The 14,897-nt window shown below is 48.4% G+C and overlaps 1 protein-coding gene across 2 annotated transcripts in view; it reads right to left on the bottom strand.

The window, feature by feature from the left end:
• Positions 1 to 6,866, bottom strand: part of PLB1 (phospholipase B1) — a 120,547-nt gene extending 113,681 nt beyond the window's left edge. The window contains exon 1 of one of the 2 annotated variants that reach the window (XM_045511774.2): positions 6,731 to 6,866. In XM_045511774.2, the coding sequence (XP_045367730.2) occupies positions 6,731 to 6,756 (26 nt within the window). In that variant the 5' untranslated portion in view covers positions 6,757 to 6,866. Of the gene's footprint in view, positions 1 to 6,656 lie in introns of both variants that reach the window. The other variant, XM_010948454.3, reaches the window with a different exon arrangement.
• Positions 6,867 to 14,897: the final 8,031 nt, after the last annotated feature.

Below are 14,897 nucleotides of genomic sequence, written 5' to 3'. Positions count from 1 at the left end.
CGTGTTGGGACTGGAAATCGCAGACACTGAGCTGGAATCACAGATCCGTCACAGCTGTGAGAGCGTGGGTGCGCCCCTTTGCTTAGCCTCAGCTTTTCTGCTGTAAGCTATGGAAATAAAAGCCATTAAAATAATAAAAGTGAAAGTACTTTCTAATAACTGTAAACCAAAATGCCACCGTCAAACGTGAGCTCTCTTGCTGTCAAATGTGTTCCCGCAGTGTCTCCGGAGCGCCGCTGGGTTCCCTGGTCTGCATGGAGCAGAGAGGTTTTCTCTGACGGCGCCCCCAGAGCCATGAATGGCTGGGACTGTTGGGCTGATGTGTGTGCCACACATATATTGTCTGCATGTTGAACTGACCGATACAAGCCAGAGAGGTGAGCCGCGGAACTCATCTGATAGTATCAGCTATTTTCTAGGGGCAAACTAAGTCAGACTGCTGGGCTGGGGCTAACCTGGGCAGACAGAACTGGAGTTTAAAGCCTGGGTGACGAAATATCCTTGAGGGCGAAATTGAAGTTTTTTCCTGCAAGTGTCAAGGAACAGTTGCTTTTGGTTAATACAACAAATATACTGAAATCATCCCTGCGTTTTGGCCATCCTTATGGCAGCGGGACAGAGAAACTAGCTTCTGAGATCTAGCTAGGAGTCTGGAGCTGGTTTCTATTACCCAGCCTCAGATCTTGCTCTGCTGACATTCTTCTCAATTGTTTAAAATTACACTTATAGCTGGGTTGTCTTAAGTATAAACTGAAGGGAAAAATGGTGGCCCTTTGTTCCTGGCTCCCTGATATGAATGTTGTCTCCCTTTCTCATCTGCTCAGAAAAACATGACTTGCCGGTGACCACTGATTTAGCTATGCCAAAGGTGCAGCCTCAGGGCTGCACAGAGGCCTCAGGTCACACCAGGAGTGTTGAGGCACTGACACAGCCAGCCCAGCTGGCCATCGGCTGGGCCTGGAGCCTGGCAGGGAGTGGCTCACACAGAAGGAAGAAGAAATAAACCCGAAGGCAAGTCTCCAGGGGCCACTTAGGCATAGATGCTTCTGTTATCTTCATTGAACTGCTCACAAGCTCAACAGGAGACCCAAAGCTGCTGTTTCCCTTTAAGGATGTTAAGATTGCACCCAGCTCTAGGCCACCAGCAGCTTGAGGGAGCAGCCCTGAACCTACTTGGACTGAATGAGTGTTGACAGGTCCCCAGTCGTGCTTAGGCCAGTTGGAAGTAGGGGTGGGAAGTGTGGGCAGAAATAGCCTGGCTCTGTGATCCGTGTATTCACATCTGTCTTTCTGCTTTTCTGCAAGACCATCATGGCCCAACCAGACTGGCACACATACCAATCTCTAACCTCTTTTCCATTTAGAAAAACTGAGAAATGACTTAAAAACATCTTTAACCTGTGTGAGGCAGTTATATATAGTACAGACTGAATTCCCTCTTAGATAAAGAAAAATCTTTGAGTTCTGACAATGCATCAAGGAATTCTCATCAACTGTAGGGCAGCTGGAGCATAACGTTTCTTGGGCACACTTGTCAGCCTCTGTGATGTGCTCTTTCCATGTGTTAGCTTACTTAGCACCTATTACCCGTGTGATCTGTTAGCAGCTGTGAAGACAAGGGACAAAGGACTCACCAAAAGCCAGAGACAAGCTCCAAAACTTTATATACTTTTGTTCTCTGATTTTTGCTACTAGCATGTCCTAAGAGAACATGTCCTAGAGAAGGAAAGATGCTCCATTTCAGATTTTAGCAAACATTAGCAGATGTTCCTTTTGGGAAAGGCACAGGCCCATGAATTCAAATCTTTTTTAGGGACAGCAGTCCACACCTTGGTCAGAAGGCTGGTGACTGAAAAAGTTGAGTGTTTGCTGTTGTCCAAGAATCCACAAGGGGGTGCTAGACCAAGCTTTGGCCCCAGAGCCCCTGCGGATTAAAGCAACACTGGCCTCAGAAGAATACTTTTCAAATTGAGGGTCACAACCTATTATTACTCCATAAATTTAATTTGGTGGATGATCAGCCCATTAAAAAAAATGAATGGAGGAAGGGCTTCAAGATAGCAGAACAGAAGGACACAGAGCTCACTCTCTCCAATGAACACATCAAAAATACAGTGAAGGAGGCCAGAAGGAGAAAGAAAAATGCCATATGATGTCGCTTATATGTCAGATCTAAAAAAAAGGACACAAATGAACTTACCTACCAAACAAAAACAGACTCACAGACAGAACAAACTTCTGGTTACCACGGGTTAAAGGGGATGGGAAGGGATAAATTGGGAATTCAAAAACTGCACCTCTTGGGGAGTGATGGAAATGTTAGCTATCTTCATTGAAGAGGTAGTTCCATGGGTGTATACATTTATCAAAATTCAACAAATTATACATTTGAAATATGTGTAGTTTACTGTACCATGCCACAATAAAGGTGTTAAAAAATACATCTTCATGTGAAACAATTCTCACAGAATACCTACTGAACTTTGACAGATTTTTATATAACTGGAACTACAAGGAAAATGAAACCTTGTTTCATGAAACCAGACCCACAAGGCCCTACTGTATAGCACAGGGAGCTATATTCAATGCCATTTAGTAGTCTATAATGAAAAATAACATGAAAAGGAATATATATATATATATATATTATATATATATAAAAAACTGAATCACTATGCTGTATACCAGAGATTAACACACTGTAAACTGATTATACTTCAATTAAGAACAAATTGAATGGAATATAAAATATCTGAGGGCATTGCATACAGTAAAAGTAAGTAATGTTTCAAGAAACTTTGAGCTACACATGGTGATGTGATACGTTTTTCTAAACATGGGTAACAGATAAAGAAAAACTGAAAATCACTACCTCAGAGAGTAGTAGATTAGATCCACAAAGAAATTCCTGGACTTCAAGAAAAAGAAAATAGATTTGTTCTTCCCTCTGGTTGAGGATACAGCTACACCAAATTCCAGTGTGCTAGAAGCAATGCCTGTGATTTGGATCTGGGTCTTGGGAAGAAAGTACAAATCTAGCTTTTTGGTCGTGAGCAAAGAGTAAATAAAATTGTTGTCTTCTTTCAAAAGGAAAAACCTAGTCCCTGGCTCCTTGGTGAGCTCTGCCAACATGGTAGAAGTGTGTACCTGTCCTCTCGGACAAGTGCCCACTGGTGCCTACTTTAGGAAAGGCCCACAGCTGAAGGGTACACACCAGAACTGTGAGAAGGGCGGAACCAGAGTACTGTCTATTTGAGAATAATCTGCATGGATGCCAGTGATGCCCAGAGAATTGTCTGCCCCAAGTTTCAACTTTTCTGAAATACCTGCTGGCTTTCACCATGGTGACCTTACATCACTCACTCCTGCATGCAAAGACAGGGCCTTTCTCTTCCTGCCATCTTGGCACCTCCAGAACCCCTCCCCACCATGGCACTTAGGTTGGTATCCTGCATATACAAGGCCCTCAACAAGTCTTCATTCATTGGTTGAATATTCTCAAGGGGCAAAGAGACAACTGGTTTAACCAGGCCAGTGTTCTCCAAAACCCTTCCCAGTCACAGATGTAAAAGGAGGCTTGGATTAGGACTCTCCTAACCCAAATGTTATCCAGATGCCAGTGTTCCTGAGTATACAAGATGCAAGATTTGCATGCACACATGTGCAAAACATTGTCCAATCTGAGTAACTAAGCAGATTTAGCTTCCCTAGGGCAAGTGATTTTCTTATAATCAATATACTAAAGATAAGAAGAGTTTAGTTAAGGAGTGAAAAAGTAAGAGACAAAATGAAGAAGTGACCAGGAAAGTATGTCTAGAAAAAATATGATTTTCAAATATCACAGCCTTATTAATAAAAAGAGAAAGAAGGACAGGGAAAACCCCAGTAGACCATACACTCGATGAAACCCAGCCTCCTTGTTCTCTACTATGTCCCTAGCAGCTGGCATGTTGCCTGTGGTAACAGGCATTCATCAAACATGGGATGAATAAATAAATGAGTGAAAGTCAAAATAAAAAGAAATAGACCAAGACTACTATAAAAAGATCAGCTCAACAAGACAGAACAGAAAGATGAAAGGAAGACAAATCATGTTTTAGGACAGAACAAAGAGTCATCAGAATAACGTAGATTGAGGAGAAAGAGTGAGGCACGATGCTCCAATACCACGAAACACGATGGGAAAAAATAATGGAGAAGCAACACTGAGGCTCACAGTTCATGGTCTTCCCCAAGGTTGTACCATTATCTTCCCACCTAGTGGTTCTCAAGCCTGGCTGCAGATTGGAATCACCTGGGGAGCTTTTAAGACAAATACTTGTGCCTGCACTTCACCCTCAGACTTTCTGAATTAACTGGTTTAGGCTGGGACTCGGTATCAAGATCAATGGTGGATTCCTGGGGAGCCAGCCCTGCCCAGTGCCCAGCACTGAAGGATGAAGAGAGCTTCATCTCTGCTGCCCTGGATGAGCCAAAGGTCCACAGGACATGGCCTGATGCCACAATAGTCTGTGGATGCTGACAAAGTCGGACTGACCTGGCAGCCTCCGCAGAGAGGAAACCCACGGGAACACACTGGGTAAAACGCTGGGACTTTCCTCTGAGGTCAATAGTAGATGGGGAAAGGGCCAGATTCTGGTGCCTGGAGAGGCCCAGCCATTGAGCACCAGGATGTGTGGGCAGCTCCAGGTCATCCACGATGACGGTTATTACCTGCAGTCGTATCGTCTTCATTGTGTCTCGGTTTCCCAGCCTGTGAGACTAACGACATGAATTCCATTCTCTCATATGCAGCGTGAAGAATGGAACCGTGGCAGCTGGGGAAGGGGAAGACGAGCCGCCCACTTCGAGCATACAGGGTGCTCCCCCTCCCACACAGCCCTTCGTGCAGAGCAGGGCACTGTCACTGGCTGACCCTCATTTACAGAGGGGGAGCGTGGGGTCCCCACAGCATGAGCCCTGACATCCTCCAAGCCACACGGCTGCTCGCTTGCTGGTCCCTGTGTTTCTTCTACCACCTCCAGACTCTGGGCTCCCCGGTGCTTCCCAGCCTTCATGCCTCCCAGCACATGGAAGATGGCGGTATTCGCACAGCACAGAGTCCGCTGCTGGGGCAGTCTGCAGCCTGAGAGGATCAGCCGGAAGTCTTGAACAGAAACCCCGGCCCCCGACCCTGGCTGAGCAGTCCTGAAGGGGTGGGGGGAGGGGCAATGCCTCTGCCCATAAATACGCCTTAGTGCGCCTACACCCAGGTGAAGACACTAGCATTTGCTAAGCACCTACTAGTTGCTAGGCATCTTCTAATCAAGCTCGTTTAATACCAGCTATGTTCAAGGGGTTAAAAGCCTCAACTAAGGTCACTCAACCAGTAAGTTGTACAAACGAGGTTCTGAGCCAAGTCTTCTACCTCCAGATCTGTTAGTTCCTCCCTGGCATGACTGAGACGAGCCTGGTGAAATGACCTTAACCACCCCTCCGGAGGGAAGTCTGGGGAGGCTCTTAACTGAGTGCTGGTGGAGAGTACCATCTGTTTCAAGCACCTGGCTTGGCAGGAGAGTTTGGCAATGTGACCATTCTGTCCTGGGTGCTGAGTCTGAGCAGACCACCCAGCCTGACCACCTCGCAGCCCAGGCCCAGGCTCAGGGCCCCCACTAACCTGTGGAGGAAACTTGGCTTCTCCTGGTGGAAGCACCAGAGGCGTTGTCCCCCTCGGTACCATCTCAGGAGAACCAGTGAACCAAACCGGGATGCTCTGCTCCACCCCAGCTGGTGGACTCCCAATTGTGACCACCTTTCCCCTCCTGGGGAGGATCCCAACCAAAAGCAAGAAAGCAGCAGGGACTAGGTCAGAACTGGTCAGAAGGCACCTGAACTGTAAGAGCCATCTGGTCAGTTCTGTCCACCTGTATTGTACGGAGGAGGAAACTGAGGCAAAGAAAGCATCAGGGCCAGTCTGTGACTCAGGGCCTGAATTAGGGCTTGGATTCTCTGATTTCAGTCCAGTGCTCTTTCCTACTCATCATGTAGGGCTGAATCACCTGGACCACCTGCAGTAATGGAATTTTTAGTCCAGTTTTACAGGTAAGAAGTGAAACCCCAGAGAACGTTAGTAACATGCCCAAGGTTGCTCAGCTGCCAAGGATAGTACCCCAAGCCCTTGCCCTCTACACTGCAGCCCAGGAGTGGCTAACTTCAAGCCAGAGACTCCGCACAGACCCTGCCCTGGCACGATACCAACATACAGCCCAGGGCCCACATGTCCAATCTTGGAAGGGGAGTCCCATGGAGACAGGCCAGCCGGCATGGCCAGTAGGCACTGGAACACAGGAGACACTCTTCCCTGGACCTTCTAGAGCTGAGATCCCACGGGGCAGGGCCGGGGGATTGCCCTGGTTGAGAATTCTCTGCCGACCCAGGGGCAACCTGAGGGGTCCTCTGTTACATGGCTAAGCTTTCCCTGATTTGATTCCTTTTGCATCCCGTGAGAGCTATGATCTGTTCTTCAAATTCAGCAGGAATAACCAAAGTCTCCTGGTCTTTCCCGGGAATCTCACGTGCTTCAGACCATGCTGGGAGGCTCCCGGCTCCCGCAGCCCCAGCCATAGTGCCCTGACCCCACATGCCTCCCTGGTCTGTGTTCAGACCAGACCACCTACCCGGGAAGGTTTCTCCCACGTCAGGGGTCCAGAGAAGGAAGAGAGCCTCCCTCCCACCAGCCAGAGCAGCTCACCAGTTGGCGACATCCGTCGTCCACATGGCTGATCCAGAATGGAGCCTCTGGGCCTTTGGCTGTAGGGCAGGGGTTGGCTGTGGCCTGCCGTCACCAGCTCGCTGTGGGGCTGGGCTGTCAGCCACCCCCACACACTGCAAATGGGCTAATCGCTTCAGTAATGAGGGTGATGCACGAGAGTGTCTGCTTGGCTGGCTCCCTGTTTACCTTTGATGGGCACCACCTAGGGAGAGGGCCAGGCGAGGGCGTGGGCAGTGGATGGGGGCTGACCTTCTGCCCCAGGGCCCGGATGCTGGGCCAGGCTGGGCCGGACGGGCAGCTCTGCGCCGAGGTCCAGCCATCAGGACAGCGAGGCCTGGGTCGGGCCCAGCCCGGAGGAAGTTTGTCACCTCAGGTCCTGTTTCCGGGGAGTGCCTGTGTGCCTCTCTTCGGGGAACTGCCGGCTGAGGCGGGCCAGCCTGTGGTTCCTTCTTTCCCTGATTCTGGAAGGACCTTATTTATAGCTGGATGGTTATGACCCAGAAGAGAAAAACCTGAGGAAAAGCATTTTCAAATTCCTAATTTTCTCCATTCTAACCCCTGCACATTTTCATACTGTCACATTTCTGAAAACAGCCTCCAACAAACCACAGAAATGTTTAGAAACTTGCCCCAGATCACACAGAGAGCAGGGGGTGAGGCCAGAATTTAATACTGGTTTTTCTGCTCCAAAGGCCAGTCCTCCTAACTCAAGACACTTCTTTACTTTTGTTCACTTCTATTGGTTCCTCGATTGACCACTGGAGTCTTCTTAGGTGCAAACGTGTGTGCCCAGGAACACCCAGGGCCATGGCCTTCATTGCAGGTGCTCCAGAGAGTGGCTGGAATCTCAGCGTGGTCTCCGTGGGAATCCCAGGTGCTTCCCCCTACTCCCCACTCCCTTTCTCTGCTCCTGGGAGCCACCTGGAGCCAAGTTTCCAATTGCTCCTCTCAGTTGATATTGAGATGGTGTTTTCTTAATCAGAGTGAGGCTCCAAGCCTCACTCTTGATCTTTAACCTCTCTTCCTTGGGTTCCTGTACCAGTCCCCTGCAGGCTGGCCACCCCAGTGCCCTCGCCCATCCCCAGGGTGGAGTGACCTCTTAAAACACCTTCCACTCACTTGTTTCCTCTGCCCTCCAACATGGCCTCTGCTCCCATCATTCTACCAGAAATACTCTAAGGTCAACAACTTGTTCAATCCAGTGGTCAGTGAGGTGCTCAGACCTCATCATGCTTGACATCTCAGCAGCATTTGACAGCTGACTGCCACCTCTAGTCTCAGAAAATGCTGCCCTTGGCTCCTGTGCTTCTGGCTTCCTGGTTTCTTCTCTCCAGCTCTTCTTTTTCAGCCTCCTTTGCCAGCTCCTCCTCTGCTGCTGGAGCTCCTCAGGACGCTGGCCTGAACCCTCCTCTCTGTCTCCCAAGGCGATCTCACCCCCACCCCCTACCCCAAGGCTTCATTTAAAATCTCTGTGTCGATGATTCATACATTTCAATTTCCAGCCAGCCTTCTCTTCTAACCTTCAAACCCCAACAACTCATTCATGGAATCAGCATTTTCACTTTGATGTTTCATAGGCACCTCAAACTCACGGCGTTAAGAACAACATCTAATCATTGCCCACTCACTTGCAGTCCTACCAGAAAGGGCAATAGTGGTTGTCTACAGACCCAAGAAGGAGCCTTGGAAAGTTGGCCTCCTCAGCCCCAAAAGATCCTTCTTTGCTGAGTCCCTTCAATTCTATGTCCTGATCACCTCATGTGCCACTCACCATTTTCCATCTTCACTGCCCAACCTGGGCCCATGTCACCATCTCTGCTCCCCTGAATGGCTGGAATAGCTGCTCCCATGTCTCCTTATGCTTGTTCCAGTCTTTTTTTTTTTCCCACACAGCAGCCTGAAGGATCTTTTCAAAGTGCAAACCTGATGTTGCACCCTCGTGTAAAACCCTTTGACTGTCCTTTGGATGAAGCCCAATCATCTTGGCACGGTTTACAAGGCCCTGCATGTCCCCCACTCTTCATCTCCAGCCTCAAGCTCCTCTCTCCCCTTTTTTTGGAACCTAGGCTCATTAGGCTCCTTTCTCTTCCTTGAACTTGCCATCCTTTTGCCACCTTGGAGCCTTTACCTGGAACTCTCAGGCCACATCAATACCCTTCCCACCTCTTGGCCTCACCAACTCTCCTTCCAGGCTCAGTGTAAATATTTCTTTCTAAAATGCTTTCCTTAGCCATGTCATTGTCAGGCATGGTCTCTGGGTTCCCTGGCCTGGCTTCTCATCCAATACGCAACGCCCTTGGAATTGTTTGTTCAAAGTCTAGCCTGTCTTTCTGACCATGAACTCCAGGAGAGCGAGGACCGAATGGTTTGCTGCTGTGTCCTCAGCACTTAGCACAGGGCCTGATGTCAGCAGATGCTCGGGAATTGCTACATCAATGAAGACACTGGCTTCATTCCAGTCATTCTCCGGAGCCCCTGGTGAACAGAATCCAGTCCTGCCCTCTCTGTAGCTGCATTACATCACTAAATTTTGTCAGCTATCCAAACACTGGCCAGTTGGAGTTGTCCCTTTTGCTGGAAGGGGTGTGACCCATACTCCATTTATCTTTGTAAACCCCCTGCACAGGCCATAACATAGTGGCTTTGCACACAGGAGGAAACTGTATGCCAAGAATTGCACTCTAGGGACCAAGAACAACACATTACCAAACAAAGGAAGGGAGCCTGGCTTGGCTTCTGCCTGGCCCAGGTACCCTCCTTTGCTTGAGAAATCTCTCAACATAGTCCTCCTAAAAACCCCAGAAAACCCTGAAAATTTCCCAACCTTGTAATTATGGCTTATGAACCAATAAGGACTGCCAAGTGGACATGAAGGTCAGAGTCTCCTCTGTTTCCAAAATCCCCCCTGATAGAATGCTTGCCAGTCAGAGACTGGGCATTTCTTCTTTCTTTCTCCATAAAACTTACTGTCCTTTCAGACGCCTCTGAAACTGACTGCACATTGTTCCCTTGTGGCAGCACATTTACAAATAAACAGCCTTGACTAATTTCGTCCTGGGTTTTCTTTGATTTTTGACTGTAATCTCAGTGCTGTGACCCAGATCCAGCCTCTCCTGCTTGTCACTGAGGACTGTGGCTCTTGTCCGTGTGTGGTGCCCACCAAGGCCCCTTCAACCTCATTGCCTGTGGACCATCCTCCACGTCGACAAGTCAGTCTGCCCTGGACCTCAACTCTGCTCTTTTTGTGTTGAGTTCTTTGGCTGTTTTATTCACTTGTCGAGTCCTGGGTGTTTATATTTGGTTCGTGCTCCCCTTTTGAGCTGCGTCCTTGGTGATTTGCTTTTGCCTGTCCCTTTTTGCCCTGGGTCTTTGAGTGTTATTATGTCATGAGGAGGAGGACCACACAGCAGGATGCAGCCATCATTGCTTTAAGCTGGCTGTTTGAGCCGGCCTCACAGACCGGAGAGTTAGCCCGATCAGTACCCTCTGAGGGCAACCTTTGCTGTAAGTCACCAAGAAAACCAGATGAGAACGTCCTCGCATCCTGGCTGTTTCTCCTGAGAGCTTGGTTCTGATTTGGAGACAGCACCCTCTCTCTCTGATGTATTCCACCTGCCAGGGACTCAGATAGTTGGGTCTGTGTCCAGATGCGGCCGATCGTTAGGTCAGGGGCCTGAGACCTAATAAGTTGAAGCTGTTCGTAAGTTGTATGATTAACTTCAACTGACGGGAACAAGGAGTCTCCTCCATGTAATCTGTGTCCCCCTCCAGCAGAACTTCACCAAGAATGATTTGACTGGGCCTTCAGTGGACACTTTGGGGGAACACTTAAGTTAACTAGAACTGCTTATTTGAGAGGTACCTTAGAACAAAACCCAAACAAAATTCCCTAGGCCCAATGAGTAGTGTGTTTTGGTTGGTACCCTGATGCTTCTAAGCAGAATTCCAATTCTAAAACTCCAATTCTCTGAATAATTTTTTTTGGTCAAGGCTAAACAAGGAACTTGATGACTTAAAACATAAACTATCTGGGATAAAAGCGTCCCCTTTATTAACCCCCGCCTCCAATACCCCACCTCTCCAACATACACTCTCTTCCACTCAGGCGGATCTGACCCCCAGCCCTCTAACCTTTTCCCTCCGCTTGCCTGGATTTCTTGCCTTTTCTTAATAAGCCCCTTGACACTCCAAAACATTAGTTTCCTTTAAAAATGCATCCTGTTTGAGAATCACACACACCACCTGCCGTAGAGTTTGAACTCTGGTCTCAGCTCGACTAAGAACTGTTGTCCCAGATTTCTCCAAACCCTGATAAGACAGAGGCCTCCTTCGGAGAATTCCGACTCTCCCAGGAGCCTATGATCTAGGCTTGCCAGATCTCTGCCAACTAATTCACACATTGGAAGGAAGATTAAATGCTAAATTAGCAAAAGAGACAAATCTAGGGTCAGACTTAAGGGATCCCCGCATGCGTGCTAAACCAACAGGCATCAAGAGAGTCCAGAAAAGAGGCCGGAATTTACTAAAAGTGATTTCTGGGACCTTCCCTGTAAAAATTAATTGGAATCAAGAGAATGAGAAGACAAGACACAAACAGAGAGAAAATATTTGCAAATGACTTATCTGATATAAGACTGTCATCCAAAATATAAAAAGAATCCATAAAACTCAACAATAAGAATATGAACAACCTAATTTAAAAACTGGGCGAAAGTCTTGAATGGATACCTCACCACGGAAGAGATACAAATAGAAAATGAGCACATGCAAACATGCTTAACATCATACGCTATTAGGGAAATGCAGACTAAAATCCACCACACACCTATTCTAGCCAAAATATAAAACACTGATGGCACCAAAAGCTGGTGAGGAGGTGGAGCAAAAGAAACTCTCGTTCATTGCTGGTGGGAATGCAAAATGGTCCAGCCACTTTGGAAGACAGTTTGGCAGTTTCTTATGAAACTAAACATACTCGTACCATACAATCCAGAAATCATACTCCTTGATATTTACTCAAAAGGCTACATACTGTATGATTCTAACTATGTGATATCCTGGAAAAGACATAACTGTGGACTCTGGATAATCATGACACGGCAGCGTGGGTTCATGGACTGTAACAGATGCACCAGTCCGGTGAGGGATGTTGATGCCAGGAGAGGCTGTGCGCATCAGGGGCCACAGGGTACATGGGAACTCTCTGTACTTTCTTCTCACTTTTGCTGTGAACTTAAAACTGCCCTAAAAAATAAAGTCTATTTGAAAAATTAAATGACACAAAATCGATTAAATCTTGACTCAGTGTGGTAAGCAGAGAAAAGATGAATCAAAAGGAGATTTTAGGGACAGACTAGAAATTACTTTCCAGCAAGATTCAGGAGTCAGTCTCAAAGCTGATGTAACAGTTCAAACCCAAAATCAGAGACCTGGTTTGCAAGTAAAAAGTCAAATGGGAGGTAGGCCCACTGTCTAAACTATAACACCTAGTGGAATACTTTGAAGGGTCTTGGAGATAGAAACAACATAAAACTCAAAATAAATGCGTGACTTTGTAGGTAAAGATCCTGTAAACAGAAGGGACATTGGGGAAAAAAAAAAAAAAAAAGATGGTGCTTCTGCACCCTGTCTTGTTAGGAACCGCCTTCCTGGTGTCCAATGCAGTTGCCTGGAGGCAGGCCTCTTCCTAGGCGACACTCCCAGACCTGAATTCCTTGCAGCTTGACTCAGAAGTCCTGGCTGGAAACTGCTGCCTCCTCTTAGAGGTCCCTGGGTTGACTGCTGCCTAAATTATGGCTGAGACAGAAGCACTGGACCTGGAGCTGGACCTCAAAAGCCCTGCCAACCCTCTGCCCACTGTCTTCTGGGCTCAATCCACCCACGGCTGGAGCCAAGCCCCTGGGCCTCCCCAGTTGCCCTGCGTGGTCCTGGGGAACCATTCTGTTCTGGTCTGAGTTCTCAGCTCCACTCTACATACCAATCTCAGCTGGCAATGGTCGGCTGAAAGTGTGTAGATAGGATGGTCAGAAAGGACATTAGAATTGAAAGAGAGCTCAGAGGATCTAGTTTTCCACTCAAAATACAGTCTAGGACCAGCAACGCTGGCATCATCTAGGAGCTTGTTAGAAAGCTGGATTTGGAGGCTCACCCAGGATCTTCTGAATCAGGAAGTGGATTTTAAGGAGGTCCCTGGACGTTTTGTGTGCACTTTAGAGTTAGAAGCCCTGGTCTAGAACAGTGGCTCTCAAACTTTGCTGCATATTAGAATTGGGGTGCTTTAAAAACGGACGGAGCAAGCGCCCTGTCCCAGACCAACAGAATCAGACTCTCTGGGAGTGGGGCCCAGGCGCCGTTCTGGTTGGCGTTGTTTAGTTGTGGTGGTGGTGGTGGCTGTGTTTAGAGCTTCCCAGGCGATTCAGATGAGAAGCCCCGGGTTTATGACCCTGTGGCATCCCAGCCCTTTTGTTTTAGAGGAGGGAAAAGAGGCCTAGAGAAGGGAAGTGGACTCAAACCCAGGGCTTCTGACTGCTGGTGCAGGGCTTCCCCACCACCCCGACTTGTGTGCCTTCTCATCACGTGAGTCCTGTCGGAGCCCCTCCTGACCACTGAGACTTGCCAACATCGACTCCTGTAGCATTCCAGCTCTTTTGAACAAAGCATCTGTTGTTTGAAATATTGGAAAGTCTTTGTCTGTCACAAGGGAAGTGGTTGAATAGCTGTGGTATAGCCACATGATGGAATACTACACTGCAACGAAAAAGAGTTTGGGTGGCCCACCCCTACCAGCCAAGCTTTTCAGGGTAAGACATTTTGAGTGAAGAAACTAAGAAGCAAAATGTATATATGGTGAGAGATCTTTTTTTGGTAAAAAAAAATAAGAAAACAAACCAAAAACCAACCAATAAAATACTACATTTGTCCTGTGAGGACTGGTGGAGCCAGAGAGATTCTGTGCGGCCAAGCCAAGGTGCAGAAAACCATGGATAAAAGAACCTCAGTGATTAGAGGCTCCACAGTGGCCAGAGCCTCTCCCTCCAGACCAGCCAGCTCTGCAGGCTGCGGGACCTGAGGGCAGGGCGCCAGGCAGGTCCTTCCCTGCCCTCCCGCCCCTTCTTTCCTGTCCCCTCCCTGCAGGAGCAGCAGAGCTCCCCCAGAGGGGGCAAAGGAGGTGGAGAGAGCATAGACCATTGATTTCCTTCTGCCTCCTCAACTTCCCCAGCACGACTGGGTCGGGGGAGACGCTTTCAATGCAACAGAGCTGGGAGTTTTGATATCTCTCCCACAGCACTGGATATTTTGTTATAAGAGAGCAACCAGAAAATCATGGGCGCAGCCTGGGTTTCCCTGCAGGGAAGAATGGATCCAAAGAAACATTTGCAGGAGCTGATGAAAGAGAATAGAGGTGCTTTGTGCATGTGCCGTATGTCCAGCCTGGTCAGCGCTGCAGTCACCTGGGTTTCTACCTGCCTACGGAGTCAGTAGCCCATGCTTCCACAGGCAAGAACAGCCTCCTCCTTGTGTCCAGCCTGGGGCTTCTCTTTATCTCGTTCGGTCGCACTCTGTGGTCCAGCTTGTCCAACCTGAAAAATTTCCCCTGCTTCCTTTGAAGATTTCAAAACTCAGATGTCACACAAGTGCCTCATCTACACCCCAGATCTTTCCGGAACCAGACCTCGCCTGTGTGCGGTGTGGCCCCTGCCTAGGAGCCCAGCCAGCCCCAGGGCCTCTGGAATAGCAGCACCTGGTAACAGTCCCCTCCCCCGGGGCGCTCAGAGCCCCCAGGCCTGGCCATGCTGAGCACAGCCTGGAGGAGGAGCCTTCTCTCTCTGAGCTCATCTCAGCTGCTTCTGCCAATAAGACCCCACCTACCCAGAGGCTCCAAGGCGCCGAGGCTCCCTGTAATTGTCCTGGTCAGCAGGTATCTTGAAAGAAGATGTGTCTGTATCTGGGGTGTGTGGTAGTGATTTAAAGAAAACATAAGAACTGCCCACCTTGTGATAAAGGCTCAAAGTGCACTCTCCTTCCTCTTGTCTCATATTGCCAGGAAACAAAGCAATTCTTCCCCCAATTTCAAGGCCAGGTCCCTTGGTCAGTATCTTTTCTTCTCCTGTGACCATCACTTCCCTGGAGCTTTGTGCTCCAGGCC

Source organism: Camelus bactrianus, chromosome 15, assembly GCF_048773025.1.
Source record: "Camelus bactrianus isolate YW-2024 breed Bactrian camel chromosome 15, ASM4877302v1, whole genome shotgun sequence".
NCBI classification, from domain to species: Eukaryota; Metazoa; Chordata; class Mammalia; order Artiodactyla; family Camelidae; genus Camelus; species Camelus bactrianus.
The sequence above is the reverse complement of the archived record's forward strand: the minus strand, read 5'-3'. Positions and strand labels throughout refer to the sequence as shown.